Genomic DNA, 18,388 nt, shown 5'->3' on the forward strand with positions numbered 1-18,388 from the left:
GTATTTTGTATTTTTTTTTTTTTTTTTTTTTTTTTTTTTTGGTAGAGACGGGTTTCTCCATGTTGGTCAGGCTGGCCTCAATCTGACCTCAGGTTATCTGCCTGCCTCGGCCTCCCGGGGTGCTAGGATCCCAGGTGTGAACCACCGCGCCGGGCCTAATTTTTAATCAGACAGGAATAGATCAGCCTGGCCTCATGGCTCATGCTTGTGATACCAGGACTTTGGACGGCTGAGCGCGGTGAATCACTTGGGCCTAGGAGATCCAGACCCACCTGGGCAACATGGTGAAACCTGTTTTTTTTGTTTGTTTTTGTTTTGTTTTCGAGGCGGAGTTTCCCTCTTGTTGCCCAGGCTGGAGAGCAGTGGCGCGGTCTCTGCTCGCAGGGCCTCCGCCTCCCGGTTTGGGTGATTCTCCTGCATTAGCCTCCTGAGTGGCTGGGGTTGCATGCATGAGCCATCATGCCCAGCTACTTATTTATTTATTTATTTATTTATTTATTTATTTATTTTGGTTGAGACGGGGTTTCTCCATGTTGGTCGGGCTGGTCTCCAGCTCCTCACCTCCGGTGATCCGCCGGCCTCGGCCTGCCGGGGTGCTGCGATTGCAGGCGTGAGTCACTGCGCCTGGCCCGAAACCCAGTCCCTTAATGGAAAAACAAAACAAAAACCACAAAGATTAGCTGGGCCTGGTGGGCCCCGCGGGTAGTCCCAGCCACTCTGAAGGCTGATGTAGGAGGATTGCTTGAGCCGGGGGTGGAGGTGGCAGTGAGGTATGATGGCACTACTGCAGTCCAGACTGGGCAACAGAGCGGGACTCTGTCTCAGGAAAAGGGAAAGGAAAAAAAATAATAAAGAAAAAGAAAGTATATAAAATTGCTAAATCCAGGAACAGCTTCACAACTTTTCCAAAAGAAATCTATTATTGACAAAAAAAAAAGTTGGTTTGTTACAATATACAAATAGCTACACTTTATATAGCCACGACCCTCTTGTAGCACTGCTCTAAGCCTTTTCCTGCTCTGAAATAGCTGCTATTGTTACCTCCATTGTAGAGAAAACAGATGCCAGAGGTTGTTGTGGAAGGACACGGAAACTGACTGTGAAATTGACTTGTAAGTTTCCAACTTAAAGGTTCTTCCTGCTCTGCTCCTTACATTGCCACATTTTAGTTAGCATACCTCTTAAAACGATGGTCCTTTCTATATTTGGAGGGCATCTTCTTGCAGTTTGAAGTTTTTTCTTACACTAAGCATTTGGTCAGATCATCTGGTTTTATGTCAGTTTAAGTTTAGACATTACTCAGTAAGGAATTAAATATGAGCAAACAGTTATCTGATTGAAATAGATAACAGAAAAAAAATCACCTATGAGAAAGTCAAGAAAATGTGAACTCTGGATTCGTGGCTATTTTCAGAATATTAATTTTTTGGTATTTAATGGCATTGTGAATATATTTATTTTTAAAAATTCCTTGTCTTCTACAGATACATATAAGGTAATTAAAAAATGATAAGATGTTTAGGTTTTACTTCAAAATAATTCAGAGGAAGAAGGAATGTACAAAAATGAAGTGGGAATATAAATGAAACAAAACTGGCTGTGGCCAGGTGTGGTGGCTCACGCCTGTAATCCCAGCACTTTGGGAGAATGAGGCAGGTGGTTCACCTGATGTCTGGAGTTCAAGACCAGCCTGGCCAACATGGTGAAACACCATCTTTACTAAAAATACAACAGTTAGCAGGATGTGGTGCCAGGTGCCTGTAATCCTAGCTACTCGGGAGGCTGAGGCAGGAGAATCGCTTGAACCTGGGAGGCGGAAGTTGCAGTGAGCCAAGATCATGCCACTGCACTCCAGCCTGGGCAACCACAGCAAAATCCCACCTTTAAAAAAAAAACAAAAAAACAAAAACCAAAAAACTGTCCATGCCATGAATGAAAAATTGTTGATGATGTATATATGTAGGGCAATTACATTATTTTTCTCAACTTTTTTTAGGTTTGAAACTTTTTATTGAACACATGCACATGCCCCTTGATAACTGGGGCTGCTTCCCCATTCTTCTCTCAGTAGCCCTTCTGATTTTCACTTCATCTTCATTCTTAGAGATTCTGGATTTTTTTTTTTTGGCAAGTTCAAGTATGTCTTTGCAAGGACTATCCAGCATGTCTACCTACTCAGCCATATTATCAGAAACAGAAATGGTTTCCAGATTCTTGTCTTGTCCTGTTTAGATTTTTTAAATTCCAAGAACAGTCACCTTCTACCAGACACTCTGATGTTGGAAGGCAAAGCATATTGTGTAAGTGGCATGATTTCTGGGCTCATATTTAGAACAGAGACACAGCTTTCAACAACCCAAAAATAACTTACTGTGACTCACCAAATTTAGAAAGATGGAGATTATTTAAAAAAGAAAACCTTAATTTACTACATGACCTCTAAGTATCTCGGCTGAAAATTGTAAAGATAGAAAGGTAAATCGAAAGATATAGAGACTATAATCATGCACTTAATGAAATGCTAAATCAAAATATTTTTGGCATATGTGAAAGAGTTTAATGTTATCACTTTGTTACTGGCACTATAGCTATTTGCAAGTACACATAAACCTACAGTGTTACATATAAACTACCAAAAACTACTTTTTAAGAAATAAGGCAACTTTATTTAAAAATTTATCTTAAGGGAATAATTAAGGATGTCCGTACAAAAGGATGTAGCCACGGCATGAGAATGTTCTCCCTGGCAAATCAATGGAAATTATTAAATGTGCAAAAGGGGACTGTTGGAATGAATTGTAATACCTTCATATGGTCATATATCGTAACCTTTTAAAATGATATTGAAGAGCTGCGTAAATTGACTTAAACCCATCTTCGCAGCACATCACTGAATAGTAGAAATATAGGCCAGCAAAGAACATAAAATTGGTCCAATTTCTACAAAAAAAAAGGAGACTAATAGCATGACAGCAGGGAAGGGGGAATATGTCAGCGTATGTGTGTATATGTATATATATGCATAGCAAGTATGAACTTGAAAGGATATATTTCAAATTGTTTACACAGATTACCTCGGAGAGGTAAATAACTTTGGTCTTTGGTGTTCTGTATTCCACATATTCTGAATTTTCTTTTCTTATTTAAATAGAGATGGGATCTTAGCCAGGAGCAGTGGCTCACCCCTGTAATCCCAGCACTTTGGGAGGCTGAGGATGGCAGATTGCTTGAGGCAGGTGTTGGAGGCCAATCTGGTCAACACGGCAAAACTCTGTCTCTACTAAAAATACAAAAATTAGCCAGATGCAGTGGCTCGTGCCTGTAACCCCAGGTACTCGGGAGGCTGAGGCAGAAGAATTGCTTGAACCAGGAGGCGGAGGTTGCAGTGAGCCGAGATCACACCACTGCACTCCAGCCTGGGCAACAGACCAAGACTCTGTCAAAAAACAAAACAAAACAAAATGAAACAACAACAAAACAGTAATAAAGAGAAAACCTTATGGACAGGAGCAATGTCTCATGCCTGTAATCCCAGTGCTTTGGGAGGCCAAGACGGGTTAATCACTTGAGGCCAGGAGTTCAAGACTAGCATGGGAAACATAGCAAGACCTTTTCTCTACAAAAAAATTTAAAAATTAGCCAGGCATAGTAGTGCATGCTTATACTCCCAGCTACCTGGGAGGCTGAGGTGGGAGAATCACTTGAGCCTGGGAGTTGGAGGTTGCAGTGAGCTGTGATCACACCACCGGGAAGCCACGACCCTATCCCTGCCTCCTTCCTATGTCCAGTGCTAGCAATAAATAAGTTTCCCAGCCACAAATAATTATTAGAACTTCCTCCCATGTGCCAGTTCCAACCTCCGCTAGGTACGATACAGGGGCAGCCCTACCCTCTGGAATATAAAAAATGTTACAAGACACAGTATGTACACTGGGGAAGGGGGGTTACCCTAGCAGCCCGTGCCCTCTCCTGGTCCACAGTTAGTCCCACTGTCCTGCCTCAGCTACCTCTCTGAATAGGAAGACTGGAGGCCCCCAGAGGGAAAAGTTGCGAGTATGGAGGCCACGAGGCCTCCTCCAAACAAACCAACTCCACCAGCCTCTGGCTCTTAAATAACAATCATCATCATCCAGAAATTTAAGGACTCAGCCCTGGTCAAGGTGGCAAAGGGTCAGTTTGTCTTTCCCCATTAGACAGACGTCTTGTCTTGCTACCCTAATTGTAAAGGGGTGACTGGGAAGGGGTGGTAGGGACATGGTGGCAGTGGAGACTCCAGCCCCACTTCTCCAGGCTTTGCTTATAGGGGCCTGCTTTTAATTTTTATTTTTATTTCATGACTTTTTTTTTTTTTTTTTTTTGAGATGGAGTCTCACTCTGTTGCCCAGGCTGGAGTGCAGTGGTGCAATCTTGACTCACTGCAAGCTCCACCTCCCTGGTTCACACCATTCTCCTGCCTCAGCCTCCCATGTTGCTGGAACTACAGGTATCTGCCACCATGCCTGGCTCTTTTTTTTTTTTTTTTTTGTATTTTTAGTAGAGACGGGGTCTCACCGTGTTAGCCAGGATGATCTCGATCTCCCGACCTCGTGATCCACCCACCTTGGCCTCCCAGAGTGCTGGGATTACAGGCATGAGCCACCGTTCCCAGCTCCAATGACTTTTTTTAAAATCCCATAACTTCTTTTTCATAACTTTTTTTGGGTAACTTTTCATAAAACTTTTTTCTACTTTTTTGCCACAATTTTTTACATTTTTTATCCTGTAACTTTTTCACCCCATAACTTTTTTTATCCCATAACTTTTTTATTTTGTGTTCTTTTAATAAACCCTTGCATATATTACAATTTTGTAAAAATGAAACAGATTATCTCATGCCAAGCATGCCCAGCATTTGCGCAGTATCAATTCCTTTAATACTATAGTTTTCAAGACATGCAAAATAAAATTTTAAGACAAAAACAGCACTTTGCAACAACTTAATAATTTATTACATTACAGTAGCATCACACCAGCAGCAAATAATGCCATGTTAGGCAAAAGTCTTTCAGTATTTCCATTATACATTCTGTTTACAAGAATTTGTAAATTGGAAAAATTCATTCCAAGAACACTTGGCAAATAAAGCTTTGGACTGGAACTGGCATTTCTTTCTCTACTTTTCCTTCCCACCATTTCTTTCTTTTAAACTACAGTATTCATATTTTAAATGTTTTATTTCAGAACATTAAGAGAGCAGTTACATTTTTTAATAGTTGTACTATTTTAAAATGACTCTTTAAGATAAAGATTTAGAGAAACTATATTATGGATAGGGTTGATTTACATTTTCAAATTTTCTAAAAATCAGCTTTTGTTTAGAGCTGATTTTTGTTCATTTCTGGAAAACCTATCAGATTTAATCCAATACTTTAAAAATATTATATTTGCAATCTTTAAATAGGTGTTTTGATTCTTCCTACAGAAATTCAAATTTATTCAGTTGAACTCACATTTTAAAATTCTATGTTTCTGATGAACTCTAACCTTCCAATGTTGCCTTCTAAGCAAATTGAAAGCTGCCTTATACTGAATGAGGAAGAGCACAAATTCTCGGCTGAATCAGGTGTCACAAAAGACTGCATGCACTTTGAAGAAAGACTTAAGTTATTGGCCTATGATTTCCATTCTTTTTAGCTTTTTCTTAAACGTATGACAAATACCTCCACAAAGAGTGCTATTTCAATTAATATAGTAAATTTATTTTCCAGACTGGCATTTGGCTTAAATGTGCCAATGTGTGATTTAATCCATAGGCACCTGATGAACACGTTATTGTCAGATTGGTTACAGATGCTAAACCCTATCCGAAGGTCATTCTTAGTCATTGATATTTGTCAGGGTAAAAGTGAAGTGATTTCAATGATAAAATTACCTTTGAAATAATTTATCAATGTATTAGATAAACCCAGTTTCAGAATGATAAAGAAAAAAAATTAGACCAAATAATGTGGCTAATTAACAGTGGTCCGATTTCTAGCCCAAGGGTTTAAAATGGACTTGTCTTTAAACTGAACTCAAAGAATGCAAAAGTGGCAAGTTCAGAAAATAAAAGGCAAGAACAGGACTTTAAGTTCTGTCATGAGGATGCCAAATGCTAAAAATGGAGATGGCCTAGTAACTAGAAATCCCCACCCCAGGGAGCACACATACATATCTCCCTACATCCTAATAATGTCATATGTTTTGGAACACAGACATTAGAACTTCATGAAGTTTGAACTGTTGAGCCTTTCCCAAGCATCATCGAGTTATGATTTACGCAATGTATGACTGAAATTCATTCATTCATCATGCATAGGCACAATCACATAAATACTGCACAAAATATGCCCCTAACTGAAACTGAGAGTTACAAAAACATATTTCACTCTTCGTAGTTTGTGAGGAAATATAACTCTGTGATTGTGTAGACACATTTCCTAATACACTGACATTCACAAACAGTAGATTGCACTGCAGTTTGTAAACATTTTAAGTTGCATAAACTTTTCTTTGATTTTCAAAGATAGTATAATACTGTTTACTACAACTCTTTTTTGTTTCAACTAAGTACTCTCACATATATTAGTTTATAATAATGTTTCTATTATTTTTTAAAGTGTTTTCCACTCAAGGAAAAGAAGTAAATTCCTATGTCAGAGTAACCAAGGTGGTTGAAGAATAGGTAATAGCCAGAGACGTCTAGATGGTAAAATCAGTCTTCAAGCCTCAGAGAAGCTCCATGAACAGGGGAATGCCAGGTGTCACACAGCTTTCCTTCACTCTAATTCATTCTTGACTAGAGCCTGTATGCCTGTTCCAGGGACAGTTGAACTCTTAAAGGACTTCTTATGATCTTTACTAAATACATTAAGAAGAATGCCAACCAGTGCCCTTTTGTGTGCTGGGACATGTAGTCATGTGATTAAAACAGGGAACATGAACTTTGAGTTCAAAATGTATTGTAGATACAAATGCTCTAAGCTAGGAAAGGTTTTCCACATCCACAGTCAATGATGGGAACCTTTCATTCCTCAGAAATAATCCCTTTTTAGGTGATCGAAAAAGAGTACAACTGCTGCAGCTCATGATGCAATATCTTCATGAGCCCAGAACACATACAAATCCTAAGGAAACTACCATAGTACAGCACTAATTCCTGGCACCAGAACAAATGAAACACACTCTATCCTGCACATACCTGCCAGAGCAGGCCACTTTCCTCTTCTGTGAGATTTAAAAAGCTCCCCCAAAATGTTATTACTCCCATCACCAATACACAGAAAATGGGGGAAAGGCTGTTTCCAGTTCTCGGCCTTTAAACAACTCTAAGTGTCTGTACTCATGGTGGCATATTACAAAGTATTAAACAGTGCACACTTGGGGGCAAACCACATATTGATTAAGATTAGATCAAACAATAGCAGAACGTAAGCAAATTTTATCTGAATTCTGTAATGAATATACATGTGGCAATAACATTAAAAACACATGGCAGCCTATTCCAAACCAGCGAGAATAGTTTCGTGCAAATACTGGGTCTTTGTGTGTTTGAACTCCCACCACATAAGGGCAAACTCAATATGCATGCTAATGACCTACAATTATGAAATTGAAAAAGAAAATTGCTAAAGGATACCAGAGCGAACATCAGTGAAAGCCACAGAGTCCAACTCTCTTTTAACTATTTACAAAGAAACTTAAACTATAAATTAGAAACACAAATAATCATGAGTGGCTGTAACATTCAAATGAAGTAAATGAATTGTGTAGGAGATTAACCAATAACTTTGTTTCTTTTTAAAAAATTTCTTGAGCAGCTCTTGGATGACAGTGATATTTATCTCCTTCTTCTTGGCAGCCAAGCCCAGCAAAAGAATGGCACACAGTGGTTCCTGCCCAAGCCTGGGTGCTCCTGCTGGTCCTGCATGATTGGCTGTGCAGTAGGGTTGTCATGGGGAGAACCCACCCTGGCCTCTCCTTGCGCAGACTCCACACTGTCAGTGAAGCTCACCTCACAAAGATCTTTGGAGAGAGGGAGGCGGGGATCTGAGCACAGTGCGAGCCCCCCTGCTCCTGCCTGCCCACCTCGCCTGAGGGCTCTACTCACCACCATGCTTGTGGGCAGCTCCAAGCTCCTGGGGGGCTGGGGTTCCTGGACCGGGCTCATGAGCAGGGTTCTGGGCAGCGGCCAGGAATTTGCTGTACCCCTTTTTGTAGTCTCCACCAGCCACAACACCATCTCCTGCAGCTCCAGGAGCTTCACCTGGAGGGAGGGGTGCTCAGCTGTCATGCCGATGCCTGCACCCACCCTCACCCCCACCCCCACTCCCACAGAGATGTTGCACACTCTACCTTCATCTCCTCCCTGTCCAGGGCCAGCCTGATGATGTCATCCTCCAGGTGCCGCATCTTTGGCACTGCCCCCTGGCTCTGTGATAAGGTGATGAACTTTCCTGCGGGGGGACAGGGCTCAGATGCTGGGGCCCCTCCAACAGCCCTGCAGCTCCCCGTGCCATGCCGTGGCCTCCCACTCACTGATGGCATCTGTCTCTGCAGTACTGGATGAATCCAAGTTCTTCCTCCACCAGCTCACTCAGGTCTGCCTTCTCCTCCAGGTGGTCCATAAAGCCGCTCTGGAGCCAAAATAATGGGGTCACATCTCGGCAGCGACCTGCCCTCAGGTGGCATTTTCAAATCATGGAGAAGCTGGAGGTGAGTCCTGGCATGGACCAGCTTCTGCATGACTTCCTGCAGGGCCCACTCGGTCTCCCCACTCACAGACTCGCCCTCAGTCTGTGGGGGCTGGGACCACTGCCTCTGGCTCCTTCTGGGCCGAGGCCACTTGGTGAGCCAGGCTCTGGCAGCATACCCTCTGCTCTTTCACCTGCTCTCATAGCCATGCCTGCCTCTCCTGGGCACTGGCTCCAGCAGACTTGAAAAATGCCACCTGAGGGTAAGATGTGAGCATTCTTGCAGGGGCATACACAGAACAAATGGGACAGGCAGGTGGAGCACAGCCCCTTCCCTTGGGGCCTCAGAGAGTGAACGTGTTGGTCACAGGTGAAATGGTGTCTGACCACTGGCTCCCGGAAGGGGTGAGGGTCCAGAGAAATCAGAAGGCAGGGAAACTAAGAGCATAAAGGGGTCTTGGAGGGACCACAGAGAAAGGTGGCAAAATGGGTTCAGGTGGAGTCAGGCTCACCATGGCCTCCCTGCTCTCCAGGTCCTGTGGGATGCTCGGAATGGGCTGAGGTGCCTCTTCCTCCTCACTGTCCAGATGTCCTCCTCCATCTCCTGAGGGAGTTGGCCAGAGTGGTCCTCAGACAACCCAACAAGGGAGGTACAGTGGGCCCACCTCTGCCTCCACCCTCACCGTGTAACCCTAAGCCAGCCCCTCCCCAGGGAGGAATGAGCTGCTGTTCTTTATTTTTACTTTTAAGAACCAAGATCTTGCTATACTGCCCAGGCACATTCCCACTACTGGTCTGTGCGGGAGTTCTGACCTGCTCCCTTTCTGACCTCAGCCAGTTCAGCCATCCTTAGGCGACTTGGTGGCCCCCCCGCTCCCAGGAGGTCACCATATTGATGCTGAACTTAGTGCAGACACCCGGTCGGCATAATGAGCAGCTGTTCTAAAGGTCTCTTCCAACTCCTCAATCCTATGCTGCTAGCAGTCCCCCCTTCCTCCTGGGGCTCTCTCCTCTTCCTCTGAGCGGTCTCCCGTACCTTCCCCAGGGAGAGCCATGAGGCTCAGCTGGGTTGTTAGCTTCTGGTTCTGCTGGCTGGCAGCTTCCAGGCGCTCCTAAGGGGCCAGGAAAGTGTGAGAAGGGACGGAGTTTGGCAGGTCATCCCCCTCACGGCCCCATCCTCGGCAGCTCCCTCCCCTGGGTCTCCTGCAACTTTTGGCGGGTCATCTCGGCCACCACTGTGCCCCAAGCTTCCTGCCGCTGCAGCTGGTTGATTAGCTGGGTCTGCCGCAGTCACTGCCTGTGCAGCGCCTCCTTCTCAGAGGTCAGCTGCTGATAGGCGGCCACCTGCTGCTGATAGGTGGCCATGTACTGCTGCAGGTGACCCAGGTAATGGTCTGGCTGCCACTGCAGACTCTGAGCCTCTTGGCTCTTCAGCTCCCAGGAAGACCCTGGGTGTGAGGGCACGTGGTGGCTGGCTTCTAGATTCTGGGCCCATTAATAGGGTAGCGAGGGGACTGTGGGGCTCTGTCGCCTGCCCAGGCCCCTGGCCCCTTACTTCAGGCCTAAGTGACTGCCTTGCTTTCCTAGAACCCCATGCCTCCTTCCCCAGCCTCAAATCTCATACCCTCTTCTCACCATTTCAACTGTAGACCACAGACTGGTAGAAAAGTAGTGGGAGCCAACCACCATCTGCTAAGTGTGCTACAGGCCTAATGCTTTCCATGTATTATCTCATTTAATCCTCAGCACCTCTGTAAGGAAAATGCTAACTTCCTTTTGAAGTTAAAGAAACAGAGACTTAGAGATGTGAAGTATTTGAATGGTGACCAGTGGAACCGAGGCTGGAATCCAGTTTTAATCTAAGGAGACTTTTTGTTTTGTTTTGAGACAGAGTGTCACTCTGTGGCCCAGGCTGGAGTACAGTGGTGCAATCTCAGCTCACTGCAACCTCCGCCTCCTGGGCTCAAGCAATTCTCATGCCTCAGCCTCCTGAGTAGGTGGGATTACAGGCATGCGCCACCATGCCCCACTAATTTTTCTTTTTTTTTTTTTTTGTAATTTTAGTAGAGATGAGGTTTTACCATGTTGGCCAGGCTGATGTCAAATCCCCAACCTCAAGTGATTCCTCTGCCTCAGCCTCCCAAAGTGCTGGCACTATAGGCATGAGCCACCACACCTGGCATAAGGAGCCTGTTATACCACTCTGTCTTCCCCTTTGATTGGGGGGCTCCATGCCTCTAGCTGGGATGATGATGTCCAGACCTGGGAGGAGCCCAGGGCTACCCACCTGTAAAAGTCAGAGGGCAGGAAGCAAGAAACAGACACAGGACTGCCCTGGAGGGTGCTGGGGTCACCTGCCCCCAGGCTGGAGCTGCCTCTGGCCTGGCACCTCCCCTCCCCAGAGGCTGCTGCCTGCCTCCCAGACCTTCCTGGATGAGGTGGAGGTTACCGTCTCCTTCACCTTGCCTAGCTTCTCCTGCAGCTCCTTTACTTGCTGCTCCAACTGTAGTACACTCTTTTTCTCCTTGTTCTGGATAGAGAGAAGCAATCAGCAGCCACCCACTGCAGCTGGAGACCCCAGAACTTGGTGTCTGCCTCCCATGGCACCGGGAAGGGTGGAGGCAGGTTAGAAAAATCATCCCCTCTCTCCCACAGCCACCAGAGCAGGGCTCTTGCTCACAGGTGCCTTTAGAATTAACATTTCATGTGAGGGCTACACTGCCCTGTTTTACAGGTGGGGAAACAAATGCCTGGAGGGCTAGGGAGGAAGACAGGCTCCCCAGCTGGGGCAATGCACCCACTCCTTGAAGCTGCTCTGTGGCTCAGCCAGCTGCTGAAGCCTCTCCTCCTGCTCCTGAAGCTTCTCCTCCTGCTCCTGAAGCTTCTCCTCCTGATCCTGAAACCTCTCCTTTTGCCCCTCATTCAGGAGACTTATGCACTGATTGTTCTCCACCTGGGCCTGGAGTTCTCCTGCCACTCTCTCTAGTTCCTTCCTCAGGTGCTGCAGCTCCACCTCAGAGGGCACTGCTGGGGGCTCTGGGAGCAGAGGTTCAGCTGAGAAAGGAAGCAGACAATAAGGGCCTCTGGATTCTCAAAAAAAAATAAATAAATAAATAAAGGAAAAACCCTCCTCTTGGTCCACAGATCCTCTCAGGCTCCCCAAACTTGGCCTCGCTGCTAATGATTCCTCACCCTGATGGTAGCCAATTTTCCAAACCACTTTCAGATGGAGAGCACTGTGGGTGGCTGGCAATGGGCCCTCTTTGCTGACGGGGACACTGAGGCTTATTGAGATGACAAGGCTTGCCGTCTCCTGGCACAGACCTCTTTCCCTCTGCCTCAAAGCCCTTCCATCCACCCACCTCCCTGGGGCATTTGAAGCCACCCTCACAGCCCTCTGATGCCAGTCCTTCTCCCAGGTCACGCCAGCCCCATCGTACCCATATGGTTTTTGAGTTTGGACAAGCTCCTCTCCAGCTTCTCTACCCGATGCTTATCATGCTTCTTCTCCTTCTTCAATGTGCAAACCTGCCCAAAACACAGGGGGAAAGGGCCCTGGAGAGAGGGGCTGGAGGCTGGACAGGCTATCATCTGCCTCTCTGCCTCCACCTCCACAAAGCCCAGACCCAGGACCACCTCTGGCTGTACTATTCCCATTTTACAGATGCCCAGAAAGATCCAGTGACCTATCTAAGGTGGGGGTGCTGAAGGGTCAGATCTCACCTCCTGTGGCATTTTTCTCATCCTCTGCTGCCACCGGGCCCTCTCTCCTTTTATATGTTGAGCATATTCATCCCTTTCTAGCTGGACTTGTTTAAGCGGCTCCTTCAACTGCAAGAATGGGCACAGAAGTTAGGAAGGGCTGTCACTGGTCCTCACCTGCTCCTGGCCACCGGGGTCATCTTCCTTCTACATCCCTCCCTCTGAAAACCTCACCTGTGTCAGCTGCACTTTCAGCGGTGCCTGCTCCCGGACGGACTGCTCTAACTTCCACTCCATATGTGCTTTACTGCGGCTGGAGAACTGGATGGTGAAGAGTGAGAAGTTTCAATCTGGGGAGCCCAGGCCATTCCACACTGTGCCCCTGAAAAGGGCCAGGGCTAGGCCCAATATACAAGTCAGTCAGTAAAGATCAAGGCATTTCCAAGCCTGTGGTTTGGTTTTTGAAGAACTCAGTAAAGTTGGAAGGGACAGGGAAAGAGATAGAATGTATAGCTGGCTAACAGAGGCCCAGAGACATCAGATAATATTGCTATTGTTATTACTGTTATTATTACCACTGTTTGAAACTTTATGGAGAGCTTCACCAGGTACCATGCTAGCAATCCCATTCAATCCTGGCAACCACCATAGGAGACAGTTACTATGATTACCTCTATTGTGTAGATGAAAAAACATGGAGTATTTGAGGTTAAGTTCTTGCCTAAGATCACTTAGGCAGAGCCGGGATTTAAACACTCAGTTCTATCCAATTCTCCAAGCCCATTTTTCTTGCTGGGGGTGGGGGCACAGATAGGAAGGGGAAAATTAATCTTTTGTTCACTTTTTGAAAGGATGATACATTCACATAATCCAAAACTCAGAAGGTACAGAAGGGCAGTATCTCCTAGCCACCCTGTTGCTCTCTCCTGAGTTTTTATGAACCCTTGCAAACATGTTTTATGTATATTATCATAATATGTACACACACACACACACACACGTTTTCTCTCTCTACAGAAATGGTAACATACTAAATGTACTCTTCTGTGCCTTCACAGTACAAGTACCCAATACCCCACCTAGGACTTGGCCAAGACCACAGCCAGGTAAGGGCAGGGCAGGCACTTGGCCTCCAAGCTCTGTGTCCAGTGCTCACTCCCCAGAGTGCCCCCCAGCTCACCCACAGCAGATGACTCAGCCCCAGGCTGCCGCTAACAACCATACAAAAAAGCAGTGAGAAATGGCCATGCTGCCTTCTGGGCAGGACACTCCAACCTGCAGCAGGGACTTTTAGGCTGACTCCTCCATCTGTGAAGCCGGGCTCCCAGGGGATGGGGCAGGTGGTTGGACTCACCCTGTCCACCTTCTTCTTCTGTGTGGTGGTGACAGCAGAGAGAGCCCGCTCTAACTCTCCTTTACGCTGCAATGAATGTTGCAGGTGGATGGCCAGATCCTTGGACTCTTCTGTAATAAGAGAGTTGAGATGGGGCCCAAAGGACTCCCCCTGAAGACCTGTCAAAGTCCCAGGTTGAAGGATGACAGGGTGCCCAGATTCCCACCTTCAAAGTATCTGAGAGAATGTTTCATGTGGTACAGGTCCGTATTTAGTTTCCCTTTCTGTATGTCCAATCTCTGGATTTGAAACTTTGGGAGAAAAGCCAAGCAAGTGCTGAAAGAGAGGGAAAGAAACATTCTCCAGAGGACAGGAGGAAACTTCACACCCTCCACTCACCTCTAGCTCCCTTTCAGCTTTCTGTTTCTCATTGTTTGCTTTCTTTTCCTGTAGGAAGAGGAAGACAGAGCTCTTACCAGGCAGAAGCAGAGATGGCACAGCAAGAGACATGTCCCCAGAATGCCACCACTGCCCCAGGACAGGCCCACCCATGAGACCAGGTTATCAGGGACCCTGTGGGGGTGGGGTGGAATCTGGGGGTGAGCCTTCTTCCCCAGGCTGGGAGTGAGTGAGATGAGATTCGGGGCCTCTACATCTGAGTGTTCCCCAGCAGTCATGTCGCGAGCAAACAAAGAAATCATGTTACTTCTTCCAGCTGATGTTCCACTTGTTTCTTCTGTTGTTTCTGTGGGGAGAGTCACATTAAGGTGATGGAGGGTGGCCTCCTCAACTCTATTCCCCAGACCAGGCAGTGGTAGGCAGGGGCCAGGAATGGATTTTAAAGGCAAAGTTCTCAGACCCAGTGGGAACTCGAACTGGTAAACTCTCCTCAAGCTCCCAAGGACAGAGGATTTGGGTCTTTGTTGGCTTATGTCCACAGCCACAGAACTCAAGGTCTGAATCTGGAATCTCTTGAGAGGACAGTAACATAAACCTCTAGAGATGGAGTTTGAGAAAGTCACCCCCTTCTGCTAACTTGTGATTTAGAAAAGTGCGTTCATTCAATAAACATTTACTGAGCACGTACGGGCCAGGTACGGTTCTTCACAGAAGATTTAGGGTGGAAAAGGACAGACAGGAGCCCTTGGCCCTGAGGTTTCCATTCTAGGAGGCCTTTAAATGTCGGACACTCAGAGCTAACAGAGATCTTTGCCACTCACTACCTTCTCTGGAAACAAGAGCCCAAAAAGGAGAGGTGGCTTGTCCAGAATCAAAGAGCAAATTAGGGACTGAGTCATGGGCAGAAATACAGGGCCCCTGACAACCAGTCAGGCTAGCACTTCCCCGAGAGGCAACAAGCCCAGGGCATGTGTAGCAAGGACTCGAACAGGGGTGTCTGGAGAGGAAAGAGTTGGCAAAGAGGGCAGCAAAAAAGAACCATGCTGCATGCTCTGGGGTCCCTCCAGGTGAGGCCTGGGCACCCCAGCTCCCTATTTGCTCTTGGCACCAGGGGCCCCCATCCCCTTTCTTCAGGGCCCCAAGGGGAAACTGGAGCCCAGGATTGGCAGTGTGGAATCAGGGGACCCCACTGGACTCTTACCAAAGCTTTGATGGTGTTCTTCAGTTGACTGACTTTTACAGACCTTGAGTCCAGGACTACTGCTAGTTCTTGGCACGGGCTCTGAGGCACATGCAGAGAGGAGGAGGTGGAGGAGGAGTGGGTGGAGAGGTACAGAGAACAATCATTAGGGCTGGGGTGTGTGGTGTATGGGCTGTCTCAGCTGGCAGAGGGGCACCCAGTCCCCGCTGTGGGCAGAGGTTGGAGGGCTGGCCTGCAGGGTCACTGCACCTCTGCCCAGAGCCTCTTACCTCCAGATCCTTCAGGGTAGCAGATGATGTAGGGCCCTCCCCGTGGATATCTGTTGCTGACTACAAGAGATGAGAGTGCACATGGAGATGTTCTGTCCCCCTCAGTATCTAAGCCCTCTGACTTCTTTTCTTCCCCATCAACTGGCACAATTTTCTTTTCTGCCTGTCTTGGACCCTTTGTCCCATAACTCCTTTGTGCCAACTTCTCTCATGGTTCTTATCTCCGCATCATCCCATCCTGGGGCCCTTTCAGTGATTCCTGATGGCAAGTGACTGTTCTCATTGTCCTGGCTTCCCCTTGAGACTGGGGATGAGGAAAATCAAACAGCAATGACCATATCCTGGGTGTCCTGGGTGTTTACAGCAGGTCATGTACTAGGGATTAACATAAAAACAACAATAATAAATCTCACTTAAACTTCACAAATGGAAGTGAAACAATACCATCTCTATTATACAGATGTGAAAAGAGAGGCCCAATGAGGTCAAGCAACTTGCCCTAAATCATATCCCTACCAGACAAAGAGGTAGGATTCAAACCTAGAATTCTTCACTGGTACCCAACAGTCCATCCACAATCTTAACAATTATCCTCTTCTGCCCCTTGGTTCCCCTGTCCCTAGGAACCTGGTCAGCCAAGACTCACATCTCTAGGTGAGTGGCAACCACCAGAAATGGCTGTCTCAGGGATGCTACCATTTGTTTTCCTGTTCCTCTTGGCTCCTGCTGGAACACCAGGGCTGTTTCTCTGCCAATATTCTTTTAACTGTCAGAAAGAAGAGCAGTAATACTCATGAGAACTATCAGCCCCTAAAGCCACATCCTCCTTTACAGTTTTTATAAAATACTTTTATACACCATCTGATTTAATGATACCAACAACTATACAAGGTGTTGTCACAATCATTTAGTGACTCAGAGAGATTGATATCATGGCTAGAAAAAAAAGAAGAAAAGAAAAAGGTGACACAGGAACTTTGAAACTCAGTCTTCTGACTCCAAACTCTGGGGTTTTGCCAAGAATCAGCAGCTGCCAGGGACAAAAACCAGAGGCAGAGGTAGAAAAGTAAACATTAAGTAGGCAGGAACTGTATGCCTTGTTGTTCAGAGTCATACATCCTCACACGTCTGTCAGTGTGAAGAAGCGCACCAGTACCTCTCAAACTTTTATATCAATGTGTCCTCCTGGCAGAAGGAAGCCTTTCTGTTAAATCTGGGAATTTATCAGAAAGAGGACAACCCAAGCCTCATTTCAGAGGATGTCTGGTATACTCTTAGAAACCTATGTTACTGTCATCCCTAAGTACATTAATGTTTTTTCTCTTGATCTCAAGAGAATCAAGGGAAACTGATGCTTCAGAAAGATGTCCCACATTTATCCTGTGGCACTCAAAGTACCCCAGGTTTACACAATATGAGGAAGATTCAAGCTGTCAAGTTCAGTTTCCCAAGATCTTTTCCACAGAAGATGAGCAAATCTCACTTCAGAGACAACTGACTGAAGGGCAGTCTGGTCCCAGAACCATGGAGAATTAGAATATGAGGTGGAGAACTCAGAAAAAAATGTTAAAATCTCTCTGGAAAGTAGAAGCCTGGGAGAAAACCAAGACAAACCAAACCCATTCTCCAATTGGCATCCAGAGATACTGTCAATGTTTTGAGCTCACAGGGGAACTGTAGGCCTTTCCCACTGTCAATGTCTATGTTAAGGGAGTGAGGCAGCCTGAAACCTCTTGCTCCTAGGTCCCAGTCTCCATTCCCCTTCCAGCTGGAAATTTGTGCTGTGACCAGAGGAACTAGAAATGGGGTGACAATGCTTAGGGGACTGGGTTGTAAGATCAAAGGCCAGTCTTGCAGTAATGACAGTTACTAGGCGGACTGTGACATCACTACATTCCACTCCTCCTGGTGAGGGGGAGGGACCACATCAGCATGATGTCCGAGTCACCGCTCCATGATAGGGGAGGGAAAAACAGAGATGGGACCCAGGTCCTTGGAGACGTGAGTGCACACAGCCCAGGGAGGTCCACCTTGAGACAGCAGGAGGGGAGGGCAGAGTCTGCAGCAGGGAGCCCCAGGAGTCACCAGCCCAAAGTCACCCAGGGATGACTGGTGAGGGTGGGGCCTGGGGCTGTGAGACCCATGTCCTTGGAGATGTGAGCCCAAAGAGCCCAGGGAGGTCAAGCTTGTGGCAGCAGGAGATGAGAGCACAGTAAAGGAGTGGGGAGCCCCAGGATTCACCTGCCCAAAGTCACCCTGGGGTGATTGGTGAGGGTAGAGACTGGGCTGCTTGCTGAAGGGGTGGGGCTGACTGACAAAACTTTGGTGGGGGTAGCCCAGAGGCACCCGGGTGGGGGTCCCAGTCTGGTGTGCCTCAGAAGTGGTATGGACTCTGGCAGCAGTCTTGTCATTGGAGGGGATCTGTAGCTGTGTTGGGGGGCCGTGATCTGGTGGGTTTTTACCTTTTTCTTGGCTGCTGCCAATTTGCTCTGTCGACTTTCTTCTGCCATCGCAGGGTGGGGAAGGAGGCAGGGTTGGGGCCACATCAGCAAAATCCCAGGGAGCACTGATCAACACCTCCAGTCACCTACCAGGTAGCTGTGCGACTGAGCCAGAGGAGGCGTAACCAGGGCTCCAGTAGAATGCAGAATAGGGGTGTGGCCTTAATGCTCCAAGCTCATTGGTCAATGAGAAAGATGAAAGGGAAAGGGGGCGTGGCCAGGTATCATGTGTCCAGAGGGACCTGTGGCCCACAAGGAAAGCTGCCCATGCA

The 18,388-nt window shown here is 46.8% G+C and overlaps 1 protein-coding gene across 1 annotated transcript; it reads right to left on the minus strand.

The window, feature by feature from the left end:
• Positions 1-4,968: 4,968 nt before the first annotated feature.
• Positions 4,969-18,243, minus strand: LOC129028681 (putative golgin subfamily A member 8G). Its single transcript, XM_063653220.1, has 19 exons — positions 18,078-18,243; positions 16,262-16,381; positions 15,616-15,675; positions 15,347-15,427; positions 14,453-14,491; positions 14,146-14,193; positions 13,973-14,057; positions 13,768-13,877; positions 12,648-12,734; positions 12,435-12,542; positions 12,152-12,239; positions 11,509-11,765; positions 11,173-11,241; positions 9,748-9,823; positions 9,224-9,315; positions 8,557-8,654; positions 8,374-8,474; positions 8,129-8,284; positions 4,969-8,043 (listed from the first exon to the last, which is right to left on the minus strand). Exons 1-17 carry the CDS (start codon positions 18,159-18,161, stop codon positions 8,411-8,413), a joined length of 1,566 nt encoding a protein of 521 aa, XP_063509290.1. The 5' UTR covers positions 18,162-18,243; the 3' UTR covers positions 4,969-8,043; positions 8,129-8,284; positions 8,374-8,410.
• Between the last annotated feature and the right edge of the window lie 145 nt (positions 18,244-18,388).

The sequence above is a fragment of the Pongo pygmaeus genome, chromosome 16 (assembly GCF_028885625.2).
Source record: "Pongo pygmaeus isolate AG05252 chromosome 16, NHGRI_mPonPyg2-v2.0_pri, whole genome shotgun sequence".
NCBI lineage: Eukaryota > Metazoa > Chordata > Mammalia > Primates > Hominidae > Pongo > Pongo pygmaeus.

Coding starts and splice junctions, on each gene's coding strand:
- LOC129028681 (XM_063653220.1), bottom strand. CDS start 18,161: ATGTGGCCCCAACCCTGCCTCCTTCCCCACCCTGCGATGGCAGAAGAA. Junction 16,382..18,077: donor TGGCAGCAGCCAAGAAAAAG/GTAAAAACCCAC, acceptor TCTTTCTGACAG/TTAAAAGAATATTGGCAGAG. Junction 11,242..11,508: donor AGAGCAGCTTCAAGGAGTGG/GTGCATTGCCCC, acceptor CTCTCTATCCAG/AACAAGGAGAAAAAGAGTGT.